The sequence below is a fragment of the Myotis yumanensis genome, unplaced genomic scaffold (assembly GCF_028538775.1).
Source record: "Myotis yumanensis isolate MYYU_CA2020_CCGP unplaced genomic scaffold, mMyoYum1.0.hap1 SCAF_12, whole genome shotgun sequence".
NCBI lineage: Eukaryota > Metazoa > Chordata > Mammalia > Chiroptera > Vespertilionidae > Myotis > Myotis yumanensis.
Window position 1 is genome coordinate 2,128,632 of NW_027223763.1, and position 15,258 is coordinate 2,143,889.

Here is a 15,258-nt window from a genome sequence, read left to right on the forward strand (position 1 = left end):
CCGGGGACCCCGCTCAGTCATTAGGGACCCGGCTGCACCAGCGGAGTTCAGCTGAGGGCACACCGTGGAGGGGGTGGGAGGGGGTCCCAGGAAGTCCTGAGAGGGGTGTGCACATGCACGTATGTACACGTGTGCAGGCACAGACATGAGTGCACTGTATACACGCACCTGTGCATACACATATGCACATGCACACACATGTCCACACCCCCACACGAGTGCACTGTACACATACACATATGTACACACAGGCACAAACATGCACGTGAGTGCACTGTACCCGTGCACATGCAGGCGTAGACATGCATAGGAGTGCACTGTACACGTGTGCACACACGTACTCTCCCCCCCCCGCAGTGGTCCTATGGCTTCTACCTGATCCACCTGCAAGGCAAGCAGGGCTTCCAGTTCTTCTGCAAAACCGAGGACACGAAGCGGAAGTGGATGGAGCAGTTTGAGATGGCCATGTGAGTCCAGGGGGCAGCGTCGGGGCTCGGGAATCCTGGGGGGACGGCCATGGGAGTCCAGGGGGCAGCGTGGGGGCTCGGGAGCCCCAGCGGGGGGGGCTCTGTCCAGTGGATGGAGCAGTTGGGGATGGCCATGTGAGTCCAGGGGGCAGCGTGGGGGCTCAGGAATCCTGGGGGGACGGCTATGTGAGTCCAGGGGTCAGTGTGGGGGGCTCTGGAGTCCCGAGGGGACTCTGTCCAGTGGATGGAGCAATTGGGGATGGCCATGTGAGTCCAGGGGGCAGCATCGGGGCTTGGGAATCCTGGGGGGACTCTGTCCATGACTCTCCCAGGGGAGGGTGAGGGCAGATGCCCAGAGACTGAGACGGACTTCGTCACCCCCAGTCCCACGTTGGTGGCATCCTAGCTGTTTCACAATCTCCTTAGCAAGAGGGCCCTCCCTCTGGCCCAGCCTGGCCCAGGTGGGCTCCGCTGCCCGCTGCCCCGAGGCTGAGCCCTGCACGGCTGTCTGGCAGGGCATTGCGTGGCCAGCAGTGGTCGCGATGCCAGATGGACCCCTGGTGACCGCTTCCTCAGGGCCCCAGGCTGTGACTCTCACCTTCTGTGGAAGCCACAGAACTATTCCATGAAATCTAGGAGGAGCCCGGTATGTCCAGCAGAGAAAGGTGATCAGTGGGTCACTGGGGACCCCAGGCACGTTGGACCCGAGGACCGAGTGGCAGGTCCTGTGCCCTCAGACCCTGCGGTCAGACGGGCAGGTGCGCCCACTCCGGGCCTTTTCCTCCCGGTGAGCGAGCGGTGAAAGGTGGGCGGTTAGGGGTTTGTTAGGGGGTCGAATGGGGACACGGAACGAATGACCGCCCGGCCGGCGGGGCTCAGTGGCTGAGCGTCGACCTGTGAGCTAGAAGATAGGGGCTCGATTCCCGGTCGAGACACAGGCCCAGGTTGCAGGCTCCATCCCCAGTGGGGGGCGTGCAGGAGGCAGCTGATCCATGATTCTCATCGTTGATGTTTCTCTCTCTCCCTCTCCCTTCCTCTCTGAAATCAATAAAAATGTATTTAAAAAAAAAGGAATAGGTAGATGATGTCTCCTCCACATCTGCCCCCGGCTCTCAGGCTGTAGCTTCTCCCTGGTGCCCTCTTAGGAACACTTCCCATCCCGCCTGCTGGCTTTGCCGCGAGCCCCAGGCCTCGCGCCGTCTGACAGGGGACGTACCTCCGGTGAATAGACGCAGCTCGCGCCCCCTCGATGCCCAGGGTGCCTGCTGGGAGTTCAGTTCACTGTTTATTCTGAGGTTTTCGTTGCTAACTCGTCCCCGGGATGAGTTCCCCTACGAGCTCCTCTGCTCAGTCTTGACCAGTGCCTGCGCCTGCCCCACCCAAACCCTGTCAGGGGTAGCCGTGACCTGCACCCAGGCCTCTAGTGCCCGTGCAGCACCCCGTCGAGCCGGGGTGTCGGGCAGACCGGGCTCCGTCCCGGCCCAGCCCGGCTGGCGTGGGGCTCAGGGAACCTGCCGCCTCCCTCCCACCAGGTCCAACATCAAGCCCGACAAAGCCAACGCCAACCACCACAGCTTCCAGATGTACACGTTCGACAAGACCACCAACTGCAAGGCCTGCAGGATGTTCCTCCGGTGAGGGCCGCCCCCTGCCCCAAGGGGGCCCTTGTACCCACCGCCTCTGACCACCTCCTCCACCGCCCTGGGCTGGGCCATCAGCTCAGATCCAGCCGGGAGGGGCGGGGACTGTCCCTGTGGATGCCAAGGGCGTGTGGTGTGGGCGGCAGAGCAAGGTGGGGCTGTCCTTGGGGAGAGTGGGACGGGGTCTCAGAGGCCCAGGGCTGGGAGGGATGGGCGCTCTGTGGGGACAGCGGGGTGGGCCTGGTGCTCTGTGGGCCCTGCCTGCGGCTGCCGGCTGTGGGGACCTGGGCAGTGCCTCACCTCCCCCCGCCCCCCGGCACAGGGGCACCTTCTACCAGGGCTACCTGTGCACCAAGTGTGGCGTCGGGGCGCACAAGGAGTGTCTGGAGGTGACGCCTCCCTGCAAGATCAGTGAGTACCGCCGCCCCCCCAGCCATGCACCCCGCGGGCCGGTCCTCGGGCCACACCTGACATCCCAGCCGAACCCGTGCTGCTGCCAGCGCAGCCCCCTCCTGCTGTGAGCGCGCACCTGCCCCTCAGCCCGCCGGCTTTGCCGTGGTCATTGCATCTGTAGTTGGGGTCTCACCAGACGGGCAGTTTCCCACCTTTTGAAGCCGGTGTCAGACACGCACGGCCTTGAAGCGCACCCCGCCCGCTGCGGCGAGCGCCGGTCCCCGTGCCGGGGGCTCGCCCTCTGAGGCCTGATGCTTCCTTTCCAGGTTCGCCTGCTGACGCGGTGAGTCCGCCACGCTGTCCTCCTGCTGCCTGCAGCCCACGCCCTCTGTGGCAGCCAGGCCCGCGGTGCCAGCTCTCGGCACTCCTGGGCCGCGCCGGCGAGACAGCCACTGCGGTCGTGAGGGCCCTGGTGGCTGCCGCCCTCGCCACCTGCCCGCTGGCTGGCTCGCGGCCATGGGTGCCCGGCTTGGTCACCTGCATCTGCCCACCTGCCCCCCTGGCTCACAGCCCTCTGTTTAGCTGCCCTGAGGACGTAGTCCTGGAGGTCACTGTGGTGTGGGCATCGGGTCCTGTCCCAGCTGTGGGGTCCGGTCAAGTTAACCAGCACTGAAGCGTGCTCACTAGGCCTGCTTGGGGTGCGAAGTCGCTCTCCTGGAGGAGGGGAGGCGTCTAGGCGAATGCAGCGGGACTTGTCCCAGGCAACAAACCAGGCTCAGATCAGGGAGGCTCCAGGGCTGGGGTGGTCAGGGCGGGCTCCCTGGAGGAGGTGGGAGTTAAGGGTAAAGATGGGAGAGGGAAGGGGTGGATGTCCCAGGGCTGTAGAGGGGCACAAAGGTGGAAGAGATAGTAGAAATAGTGGGGGGCTGTCACATAGGGGAGCAGGAATCTAGGATGTGTCCCTGTCCCGCCCGCTCCCTGCCTTGACCCTTCTCCCTGGGGGTGGGGGAGTGTCGGACATGGGGCCGCCTCCTTCAGCCCTGTCGTCTGTCCTTGCCCTCACAGGACGCCTCTGGAGCGGGACCAGGTGAGTGCGGGCTCGGGCCCTCTCGTCTTCGTCCTTGTCAGCGGTCACCCTGGGCCCTCCGCTTGGGCCCCAAGCTGAGCAGACAGGGGAGCACGGCTGCTTTCCCGTGTTCTGTCTCCTCTTCCTACCACATGCACACGCCATGCACATGCCACATACACACACACACACACACACACACACACATACCCCCCTGCGCTGCATCACAGGAACGTGGCTTTCTTTAAAAAAAAATTGATTGATTTTAGAGCAGTGGTTCTCAACCTTGGCTGCACATTAGAATCCCCTGGGAACCTTTTTAAAATCCTGATTTCTGGGCCTCATCCGGAAATTCTGTTTCTTTGTTACTCATGTTGTGGCCCCACCCCATAACAAAGAAACAGAATTTCCGGAGGATGAGGCCCAGAAATCAGGATTTTAAAAAGATTCCCAGGGGATTCTAACGTGCAAGGTTGAGAACCACTGCCTTAGAGAGAGAGGATGAGAGACAGACAGAGAGACCCATCTGTCGTTCTGTTTATGCATCGTTGGTTGGTTCTTGCATAACCGGGGCTGAGCCTGCCACCTTGGCGTGTCAGGTGCTGCTCCAACCAACGGAGCCACCCGGCCGGGGACCGGGACGTGGATTTTCAGTGTTGAGCGTTGAGAGTACCGTGTGCTGGGACGCAGCGTCGGGCCCGGGCCTGGCGGACAGGCCCACGCGGGGCGGCCGGGCCAGAGCAGGGCCTGTCTAGTCACGGCCTGCAGGTCTAGGGGGTTCCGCCAGGACCCCATGGCAGCCCCAGAGCTGCCTACCAGTGAGCGGCCCACCCTCTCACCCAGGGAGCTCGCCGCCTGCAGGTGCCGCTGTTGGTCCCAGGAGGGGAGGCGTGTAAGGAAAACACGGCAAGTGCCATTTGAGAATTCGGCCCCCAGCCCAGTGATGGCGAACCTTTTGAGCTCGGCGTGTCAGCATTTTGAAAAACCCTAACTTAACTCTGGTGCCGTGTCACATATAGAAATTTTTTGATATTTGCAACCATAATAAAACAAAGATTTATATTTTTGATATTTATTTTATATATTTAAATGCCATTTAACAAAGAAAAATCAACCCAAAAAAATGAGTTCGCGTGTCACCTCTGACACGCGTGTCATAGGTTCACCATCACACACACACACACACACACACGCACACGTAGTGGACATGCGGGAGTCCGGGCAGCATGGCGTCCCTGAGCCACCCCCATCCCCTGTCCCCCCAGGTCCCAAGATGGTGGCTGTGCAGAATTACCACGGCAACCCCGCTCCCCCCGGGAAGCCGGTGCTGACCTTCCAGACGGGCGACGTGATTGAGCTGCTAAGAGGGGACCCCGAGTCTCCGTGGTGGGAGGTGGGTCCTGGGCTGGAAGGTGGAGGCCCCTGCACCCCAGGCAGGGCGGGTGGGGTGAGCGGCAGGGGTGGAGGGAAGAGGGCGGTGTCTGTTCCCTGGGAGGGGGGCGGCGCCCTCACAGGAGGCCGTCCTGGCGTCCCGTCCGCCTGCTGCCTCCCCGTGTCCTGCACACCCTCCCGGGTGTGACCAGGGCCGTCAGCGTCGGTGGCCTTGCAGGGACGCGTTGCTGCTGTGCCAGCGCAGGGCCAGGGGGCAGCTGCCAGGGGCCTGGGGCAGCTCCTCAGGCAGAGGGGACGGGGAGGGCGAGGCTGAGCTGCCCCCGCCCTGGCCTCCCAGACGGGGTCTGCGTGGATGAGAGGGAGCAGCTGCCAGGAGGCGGGGGCCTATCCCAGCTGGGAGCAAGCCGCCTGCCTTCCGTGGGCTCAGCGTTCTCCTCTGTGACGTGGGGAGGCCCCCCTCCTGCCCAGAAGGTTTAGGAGGTCAGCGGAGGTCACAGCGGGAGGTGATGCCGGCACATGCGTCTTGGGAATGGCCTTCCCCGTCCCTGTCCCTGGGGGACAGTGAGCACCCCCCGCCCAGCCAGGCCCTCAGCCCTGACCGTGCCCTTCCCTCTGCTCCAGGGGCGGCTGGTGCAGACCAGGAAGTCCGGCTGCTTCCCCAGCGCGTCCGTGAAGCCCTGCCCCGTGGATGGACGGGTGAGCGTGGTGGGAGCTCTGCAGCCTGGGCAGGGGCCGTCCTCGCTCGGGGCCGCCTTGCTGACGGCCGTGAGCTGGCCCTGGAGCACTCTGCACCCAGAGAAGACGGGTGGGCCCAGGGCAGGGTGCTCTCCTGTTTGAAGGACCCGGCCAGCGGGGGTTGCATTCCATCATGGGTGTTAGAAACCCGGAAAGGGCCCGGCACCAGGAGCTGCTCCAGTGCCCGCCTGGCCCCTAGCGCCCCTGCCCTGCACGCAGCATCTGTGCGGCCTCCCTGCCCAGGGGACGGAGGGCGCAGGAGGACACCTGGGGTCTGGGACCGGCTTTGCTGGCAAGTCAAGGGCACTGCACGGCAGAGGAGGACGTGTCGCTAACACCGGGTGGCCTGGGCCGGTCTTGTCCCCATTCTGGGCCTCAGTTTCCCCATCTGCACAGTGAAGGGGTGGGAAGGGGATAGATAGTCTGAGGCTTTGCCCATCCTGTGGCCCAGCCAGGGGCAGTCGGGGGCTCCGGCCAGGGAGGCCCCACGAGGGGTCACATGCCTACGTGCAGCTGCCCCCTGGAGACCATGATGCCTGCCCTGGGGCCTCGGGCTGAGCTGAGAGCTGTGGGGGTGTTCATGGACCCCGAGAAGTTCTGCAGCCTTTGTCACCCTCCTGGGAATGGGTGCCTGGTGGCTGGTTGCTACTCCTTCATTCATTCACTTAACCAATCATCACTAATCCATTCATTCACTCATTCAAACCGACTGAGTCACTCAGAGGTGGTGAGTCCTGGTCACTGCCCTCAGGGACCCCGTAGTCCAGTGGCTCCGGGGCCCAAGGGTCAGGTCATTGCCGACAAGCGCCCTTTACCCCCACTGTGTGGATGGCCTCTTCGGGGGGCATTAACCCCCGTGTTCTCTTTTGCCAGCCACCCATCGGCCGGCTGCCGTCCCGGGAGATCGACTACAGTGCTTACCCCTGGTGAGCCAACCAGCGTGGCCCTGGGTTGTGGGTGGCCCCTGGGCTGTTGGAGTGGCCCCTGGGCTGTGGGTAGCCCCTGGGCTGTGGGTGGCCCTTGGATTGTGGGGGGCATCTCTGGGCTGTGAGGGTGGCCCACAAACCCCTGAGCAGGCCGGGTCTGGGTTCTCCAGGCAGCGGAGCCCAGCTGCCCGCCCTGGTCCGTCCGCGGCCCTGATTGCCTGGGTCTGGGCGTCTCCCCCACCCCTGGCAGCAGCCTCCTTTGCCAGAGCCGGTCATCAGGGGGCACAGTTGGGAGAATGAAGTCCCCTCTTACACTCTCTGCATGAAGAGTCGCTACAACATGTGAGAGTGGTGTATTTAAGGCCAGGTTTAGCCGCGTGCTTACACGTGCAGCAGCTCGCTGGGAGCAGTGGGATGTTTGCGATACTATAGGCATGAAGGTGGCACTCTAGGTGTGAGCCACAGGTGCAGGCGGCCCGGGGTCCGGCTTTCGTCTCGGCCTGCAGGTCCCCAGGCTGCCTCGAGAGTGACTGCCCGCGGTGGCCGCAGCAGGGGCAGCTGCAGTGCGGGGGCCCTCACTCCTCACAGGCTTGTTCTGCAGATGAGAGCTGCTGTCTCGGGCGGGATGCGGTCACAGGCCGTCAGTGTGACCACCTTGCTTCCTCCGTCGCTCTAGGTTCGCAGGCAACATGGAGCGGCAGCAGACGGACAACCTGCTCAAATCCCACGCCAGCGGGACCTACCTGGTCCGGGAGCGGCCGGCCGAGGCGGAGCGCTTCGCCATCAGCATCAAGTATGTGTCCCCGAGGCCGTTCGGACCTCAGGGCCCACGTCCCCTGCAGGTCAACGTTGGGTTGGGCGGCCATGGCATGTAGCGCCCAAACCTGGACACGCTCGAGGTGAAAGGGTGTCCACGGGTCCGCACCCCTCACTGGCCCGGGACCGGCGTGAGCATCCTGGCTGCCGTCGGCCCACCGCTGCCCTGCGAGCTCGGCCGGACGTTTCTAGGTTCCAGGGACTGGACGAGCTCGGCCGCAGAGCAGGCAGGGATGCTGGGAGGGTCAGGGGCCGCCAGCTCGGCCGCAGAGCAGGCAGGGATGCTGGGAGGGTCAGGGGCTCCCAGTTCGGCCGCAGAGCAGGCAGGGATGCTGGGAGGGTCAGGGGCTGCCAGCTCGGCCGCAGAGCAGGCAGGGATGCTGGGAGGGTCAGGGGCCCCCAGCTCGGCCGCAGAGCAGGCAGGGATGCTGGGAGGGTCAGGGGCTGCCAGCTCGGCCGCAGAGCAGGCAGGGATGCTGGGAGGGTCAGGGGCTGCCCAGCGCCCCACAGGGGACCTCAGAGCAGGAGGGTCACGCGGCTGCCATCTTGCAGCTCCCGCCAGTGGTCTTCAGTCGGGGTGCCCTCCTGCCCAGAGCTGTCCCCCCGCCCCCCCACCCCGGGTCTGCTGTCACTTCTCCAAGAGACAGAATCTGATTGGTGGTTGGTCACCATTGGCATCGAACACCCACTGGACAGGAGCCTTGGGCCAGGCGCGAGGCCAGGGATTAGGGGCCTGCTGTCAGCGGGACGGGGTGAGAGCCCCAGGCAGGGCTCCTGTGTCACCGTCCTCGCCTCCCTGGGATCCCACGTGGCTGTGGGTGATGTCCGTCGTATGCGCGGGGCTTGGTAGACGTCGGTGTGGAGAGATCCGGTGGTTGAAGGTTCAGCATCTGCAGTCGTAAGGGGTGTTGGTGGGCATTTTCTTCCTTGTGGGTCTTTGTCTGGGGTTGGTGTCAGCTGCAGGGTGCATGGCACCTGAGGGGGCGGGGGGAGGAGGCTCACCAGTAAGGCCACATTGGATCTGAGACCTGAGGACACAGGGCATGGAGAGGATGGCAGAGGGGCAGCCAGTGCCGGCCCGGCGGGCATGTGCTTGGCATGTCTGAGGAAGAGCCGGGCCGGGCCGGGCGGCTGGAGTGGACCAGGGTGTGGAGTGGGAGAATATTAGGAGATGGTGTCAAAGCTGGGGCGGGGCTGCCTCCTCAGGCCCCGGGCACGGTCAGGCCTTTGACCTACCACCTTGGCTGCGCAGGCCTGGCGGGCGCTGGGGAAACGGGAGGCGGAGGGTCCCGGGCAGGGAGGGTGAGCAGGACGCCGAGTCAGGAAGTGGCTGGGGGAGGCGGTGCAGGCCGGGCTGGGGGCTTGGAGCTCAGGCAGGAGAGGCGGACAGACAGACAGACAAGCCGTCGGAGGCAGGCCCGGAGCAGGTGGGGCGGGGGCAGGACTGAAAGGAAGGGGCTGGAGAGCAGGTGTGAGCTGAGGGCCCAGGTGGGGCTCGGCTCCCGAGTCTGGCCCCCGAGGGGCAGGGCCGGGTGGCCCGTCAGTGACCGCCGCGCCCTGTACTTTGCCAGGTTCAACGACGAGGTGAAGCACATTAAGGTGGTGGAGAAAGACAGCTGGATTCACATCACGGAAGCCAAGAAGTTTGAAAGCCTCTTGGTACGCGGTTCTGCGGCTCCCGCCAGCCTGGCCCCGGGGTTGGGGGACACCCTGGCCCCCATGCTGCCACTCCAAGCAGGAGAGGCCTCCTGCACCAGGCGCCTTGGGGCAGTGGGGGCCCCTGAGTCAGGACTGTCCCCCAAGTCCCCCAAAGGGCCAGGCGGGTTGACCGTGGTGGACAGTGACAGGGAGGGCCCAGCCGATCCTCCTGCTGGAGCCGGAAACCATGGCCCAGTGAGGCCTGGTGTGGGCCAACCTCGCCCCCGGCTGCTCCCCACAGCACCCCTGCCCCGCCGGCCCCTCTCCCCGCCTCCCCACTGCGCGGTCACAGCCCAGCCGACGCAGCTCACGGCATCGTCCTCCTTGAGGTGACTTTAAGGCTGGACCCCTTCATTCTCCTACTTCACGCGGTCCATGTACCGAGACCGTCTGAGCTCTTAGACCCACAGCGGCCACAGAGAAGCGCCAAGTAAACAAAGCCCCACACTGCCGCCCCTGAACCCCACGCACCGCCCAGGAGAGCTTCGCTGTGGCTTATGGCATGTTTTCAAACAGAACCGTTGGCCGGGCGGTGCCGTGCCCCCGGCCTGCTCTCCGGCAGGCGTAGTGAAAAACGTGCCAGTCAGTCCACGCCCCCTTTTCCTGGCTGGTGCCCGCGTGGCCTCGGCCACTGGACAAGCTGTTACTTCTAGAAGCATTTCCCTGCTGTTGGGCACGTGGGTTCCCGCTTTCCTCCATATAAAGGGTTGCAGGAGCACCCCCGCCCCCGCCCTCAGCATTTCACGGGCTTTTCCTTTAGAAACGTTTGCGAGAGAAATGACCGGCCCAGAGGTCCTTGGGGTGCCGGCCACCCGCCCTGGGCCTGGTGCTGGGGGGAGAGGAGGAGGGTGGCTCTCGAGGGCCCGGGAGAGGAGTCCCCTGTGTGAACCTGAGGAGATGGCAGAGGGCGGCCGGGGCACCCGGGAGGCCTGCCTGGAGGCGGCGGCAGTCAGTGGGCATGTCCTGCAGGAGCTGGTGGAGTACTACCAGTGCCACTCTCTGAAGGAGAGCTTCAAGCAGCTGGACACCACGCTCAAGTACCCCTACAAGTCCCGGGAACGTGCGGCCTCCAGGACCTCCAGCCGGTCCCCAGGTAGTGCCCGGCCCCCGGCACACCAGTGCTCCCAGAGCGGTTCCTTCTGCCCCGGTTCCCACGGCCCAGGCCCCACTGCCCACCGGCCCTCAGGAAGGCTTCCATGGGCCACGCTGACCTAGGCCCAGAGCAGTGGCCCTGGCACCCCAGCCCGTCACGAGCACCCTCCCCAGCCGGTGCCCCGGGGGTCTTGGGTGTCGGGTGAGGACTGCCGCTCTGAGCTGCTGCTCTGAGCCTGGCTGCCTTTGCCGAGGCCAGCATGGGGAGAGAACAGGATGGGACCCGCGTGTCCTCGGATCCCTCGCTGTGCCCTAGCCCCCAGGGGCCCCGCTGTGCAGGAGCCAGGCCAGCACCTCTGTGCAGACCGGGCCCTGTGGCCCAGGCCGGGGTCTTGGGGGGGCCCTGGAGTGGGGGGCAGGCTGGCCCGCGCATTTGGCATCCAGCCCAGGACTCACCCTGAGCCACCCGCTTCCCCCAGCCTGCAGGACCTGCCGAGCCGTGGGTCTACCCGGGCAGAGCAGGCCAGGAGAGGCATGGCGGGCCTTTAGTGAGCACCTACTGTGTGCTGGGCAAGGGGCCGCCCCTGGGAGAGGCGGCCCGATTTGTTCTCTGGGGGCAGGTGCAGAGAGCTGAACTGGAGGGAGGGCGCCACAGAGGTGGCCACTGCGTCTGTGCCCGGGTGGACCTTGAGGCCGCCCCCCCCCCCCATGCCCCCAGCTCCTAGGACAGCCTGGGCCCCACCCCTGCCGTCTGCGACCGTGTGCGGTGGGTCCCGTGGCCGCGCCTCTGCCCCCTTTCACGTTCTCTCTCGCCTCTTTGCAGCTTCCTGCGCCTCCTACAACTTTTCTTTTCTCAGTCCTCAGGGCCTCAGCTTTGCTTCTCAGGGCTCCTCCGCTCCCTTCTGGTCAGGTACCGCTGCCCTCGGGGTGTGGGGGGCCTGGCACGGGCTGCCTGCTGGCCCACCCCTGCCTGCAGGTGTCCCAGCGGTGGGGGGCAGGGGGGGCAGGCGGGGCTGCTGCACCCGAGGACCCCGGCAGGCTTGGCGCTGCCCTCACTGCTGTCACCCTTCAGCACGCTCACCCGATGGCCACTCCCCAGCTGCTCAGCCATCGTCCGCGTTGCTCACTGAGAGCTCTGCCTCTGGTAGCGGCTGACAGCCAGGCGGCCACCCTTGGAGGGGGGAGCAGACCCGGACGGCCCCACTCAGCGCTGTCGGAGGGGTGGTGGGACTTGGGGGGCGGGGTCTCGGTGGCCGACCACACGGCCTTCCCTCCGCCGCCAGAGCCAGAGCCCTCCCAGCTGCTGTGCCTGCTTCCCCCTCTGTCGCGGTCACTGTCACCTGCCCATCAGGACTCCTGGGTCCTGGGGGAGCGGGTCCAGCTGGGTTTCCAGTTTGGGGCCCTGGAAGGGGGGCCTGAGGGAGGCGGGCACCGTGCCCTGGGGTCTCATCAGGGCGCTCCATCGGAGTAAGGGCTGGGAGCCGGGAGCTGTCCCCTGGCCTGTGGCGCCCGTGCACCGGACCCACGGGGGGCACCTCGCAGGTGCTGTGATGGTCAGAGCACGGCCTGTCCCTGTCCCCGTGGCAGCGCGGTCATGGCCTGCGATGGCTCCCGGGGTGGGTGGTGCCCGCTCTGGTTCCCTCCACAGGGATCTCAGACCACAGAGGAGCGAGGGGCCCTGGGCCTGGGGCCTGGGGCCTGGCTGTCCCTCCGGAGCCTTTATGCCACCTGGCCTCCCCGCCAGGGATGGGCTAGACGCCTGGGGGGAGAGAGCCACTCGGCCTGAGGGCCCCCCCACCCCCCCGCCCTGGCTGGGCCCGGCCCGCAGCCCGGTGACGCCGCCCATCTCCCCACCAGTGTTCACGCCCCGCGTCATCGGCACGGCCGTGGCCAGGTACAACTTCGCGGCCCGGGACCTGCGGGAGCTCTCGCTGCGGGAAGGCGACGTGGTGAAGATCTACAGCCGCATCGGCGGGGACCAGGGCTGGTGGCGGGGCGAGACCAACGGCCGGGTGAGTGGCTGCCCCAGCCGCCTCCCCTGCTGAGGGCCATCTTCCCGACAACGAAGGCCTCAGTCTTTGACTATCCACTCCCCCCCCCCCCGCCCCCCGCAGCCCCCCAGCTTTGGGGAAGGTGTTGTCATGTATCTTTTAAAACATTTTTTTATTTTTAAATATATTTTTATTGATTTCAGAGAGGAAGGGAGAGGGAGAAAGAAACACCCATCAGTGATGAGAGAGAATCATGGACCGGCTGCCTCCTACACGCCCCCTACTGGGGATGGAGCCTACCACCCGGGCCTGTGCTCTGACCGGGAATCGAACCGTGACCTCCTGGTTCCTGGGTCACCGCTCAACCCCTGAGCCATGCCGGCCGCATGTATCTTATTCTACATATTTTAACCCCATAGCACGTGGCTTGCTTTAGGCAGTGAGTACTCATTTAGATTCACTTTTCCCGGGTCCTCCCGGCGTGGCGTCCTCGTATTTCCGCCCAAGACCAGTTCCCGCTGCCTGCACGCCCTCCTCCTGGGCTGTGCTCCGTGCGAGTCTGTCTGTAAGTCCTTAGTATTTGTTGGATGGGGACACGTCTTCATTCCACTCTCTTTTTTAGCACCGGCCGGCGTAGCTCGGTGGTTGAGCATCAACCCATGAAGGAGGAGGTCAGGGTTCGATTCCCGGTCAGGGCACATGCCTAGGTTTTGGGCTCGATCCTCAGTGGGGGGTGTGCAGGAGGCAGCCGACCCATGATGCTCTCTCATCATTGATGTCTCTCCCACTCCTTCTCCCTTCCTCTCTGACATCAATGAAAACAATTTTGTTATGAAAGGAAAGTTGCTGTAGGAGAGGCTCTGGCTAATAAGGCGATGTTTATTTTCCTGGCGGCAGCTGGAGAGGGCGGGCTCGGCGTGCACGGCTCAGGGCTGTGCCTTTCGGGGCCCCACCTACCAGGGCCAGGGCTGCACCCGGCTCTCAGCCTCTTCTCCAGGCTGGCATCGCCGTTGGAAGGACCCCCACCTCCACAGCCCGTTCTCGCCCTGTCCCAGCACGCATGGCGCGCGTGCACACGCACACACACACACGCACACACACACACACACACACACACGCGCGCGCGCATGCACTGCTAGTGAACCGCTGTCTCTTTCTTTTCAGATCGGCTGGTTTCCTTCAACCTACGTGGAAGAGGAGGGCATCCAGTGACAGGGACGCAGGCGGGACTCGGGGACTGTCGTGGGCGTCCGTGTCCAGTGCTGGGACCCAGAGGGGGACACGCCTGCCGACCTTCCATCTCCAACAGCCCGCGGGGATGGGGAGGGTGTTCAGAGTCCTAACCGCACACCGCGCCCGCCCGTCTGCCCTCGGTGGCCTGTCCTGGGTTCGCCGCTTGTACATAGAGGAATCCGGGCGGCCTGTGTGGCTGCCCCGCCGGAGCGCCAAGGAGGGAGCGCCCGGGCCGAGTGGGCCAGCGCCGGGCGGCAGCCGAGGGTGGAGCTCGTCTTGCCCCTGTCCTGTCCGGGCGGCATTCAGATGCCGTGGGGTGGGGGTGGGGGGGTGGCTTCCCCCACTTTGCTCAGCCCTGGACTCAGCCCTCCTGCTTCCTGCTGCTCCCAGGGTGACTCGGGCGTAGGAGAGGGCATTGGAGGGGTCTGGCCGTCCCCTGACCTCCCCGTGTCCCTCTGCCCCAGGGCATGCGGAGAACGGCCCCCCCCCCCCCCAGTCCCCCGCCGGCCCCTCTCAGGAAGGTGCCCTGGGAGCGAGGGAGCTGCCCCCTGCCCCCAGCCCCCTGGTCGATGGTACTGTCTTTGCCCGAACCCGAGGCTGTCTGTCCTGCCTGCTGCCGGGAGACGTCTGGAAACCCCGATGCGGGCGGGAAGAACACGGCGTCCCCTCGCTGTCCCTGCTGCTCACATTCCTGTCCAGGAGGGGGCGCCACGCTCCCGTGCGGGGTGCCCTCGGGGTCTCCTGTGTCCTGCAAGGGGGTCTCACCCTGGGCGGGTCTTCCTTCCGGGAGCTCCCATAGCTCGTGAATGGGCCCCAAAATAAGTGCTCTTGGGGGGGCTCTTCTCTGTGGCGCCCCCTCCTGCCTCCCCTGGCCTTGGTCTCTGGCTGCTCGGCCAGACCCTTCTCTGCCTGGATGTTGCATGAGACCTAGTGACACGCTCCCTCCGAGCCCCGTGCCAGGGCTGCCCGGGGCCTGGGCTCCATGGTCCCCTCCTCCGTTTGGTCAGCTGCACGGCCCTGTGCCGGGAGCAGGGCCAGGCTGGGCCTCGTCCTCCACGCTGCACCCGGGGGTCCTCGGAGGTCAGCTTTGTAGCCTGCCGGCTGGGCTCCCGCAGCCCCGGGCGTGGGGAGGAGGCGGGGGTCCCTGGTGGCGAGCAGCGGAGAAGAGAGAAGGCAGCCGGCAGGGGCTGGAGACGGGGTGAGCATCGCGGTCGGGGCGGTGAGCAAGCGGGGGAGGAACCCCGCCACCAGGGCGCACCCCGCGGAGGGGAGACCAGCCCCTTTCTGTTTACTGCTGTCGGAAGGTTTTGTTGTCTGTTTGGCTTGTTTGCTTTTTAAGGGAAAAAGAAGTTTGTAATTATTTCGTCCAAAGCTCCTGTTTGTGTCTGTGAATATAAGGAAGAGATTTTATAAGAGCGGGAAAGTGTGTGTATCTGAGGCCACCACGAAGCCACCTTGGGGCCACTGGGGAGGCGGACTCAGGTCCGGGCTCCTGCGATGGTTGTGTCTGTCTGTTTTGAAACACGGGCTTGCTTTGGTTGGTTTGGGACAGGAGGGGAGGAGGGCCAGGCGCAGGCGGGGATGGGCCGGTTCCGGTTCCGGTTCTGGCTCCTTAGGCAGGAGGCAGGCGCCCTCTGGAGGGGCTGCGGGCAGGGCCTGGGATTGGCTGTGAACATGGAGCCCCATGCATGTGGGTCAGAAGCCCGGGGTCCCACGGCTGGGGGCGACCCCAGATGGAACACAGACTGTACATTTGCCAGTAGGTTTTTTTCAGACACGGTTTTTACTGCAAATAAACCCAAGTTCTTT

At 65.1% G+C, this 15,258-nt stretch overlaps 1 protein-coding gene across 6 annotated transcripts in view; it reads left to right on the top strand.

Annotated features, from left to right (window-relative positions):
* VAV2 (vav guanine nucleotide exchange factor 2) overlaps positions 1–15,258 on the top strand; it is a 97,201-nt gene extending 81,943 nt beyond the window's left edge. For 2 of the 6 annotated variants that reach the window (XM_070430336.1, XM_070430337.1), the window contains 14 exons: positions 358–467; positions 2,000–2,101; positions 2,430–2,518; positions 2,827–2,843; positions 3,566–3,587; positions 4,832–4,959; positions 5,580–5,654; positions 6,567–6,619; positions 7,296–7,412; positions 9,007–9,094; positions 10,103–10,226; positions 11,049–11,135; positions 12,083–12,237; positions 13,381–15,258. In XM_070430336.1, coding sequence (XP_070286437.1) covers positions 358–467; positions 2,000–2,101; positions 2,430–2,518; positions 2,827–2,843; positions 3,566–3,587; positions 4,832–4,959; positions 5,580–5,654; positions 6,567–6,619; positions 7,296–7,412; positions 9,007–9,094; positions 10,103–10,226; positions 11,049–11,135; positions 12,083–12,237; positions 13,381–13,428 — 1,215 coding nt within the window. In that variant the 3' untranslated portion in view covers positions 13,429–15,258. The remainder of the gene's footprint in view (positions 1–357; positions 468–1,999; positions 2,102–2,429; positions 2,519–2,826; positions 2,844–3,565; positions 3,588–4,831; positions 4,960–5,579; positions 5,655–6,566; positions 6,620–7,295; positions 7,413–9,006; positions 9,095–10,102; positions 10,227–11,048; positions 11,136–12,082; positions 12,238–13,380) is intronic. The other 4 variants (XM_070430338.1, XM_070430339.1, XR_011473341.1 and 1 more) reach the window with 3 other exon arrangements.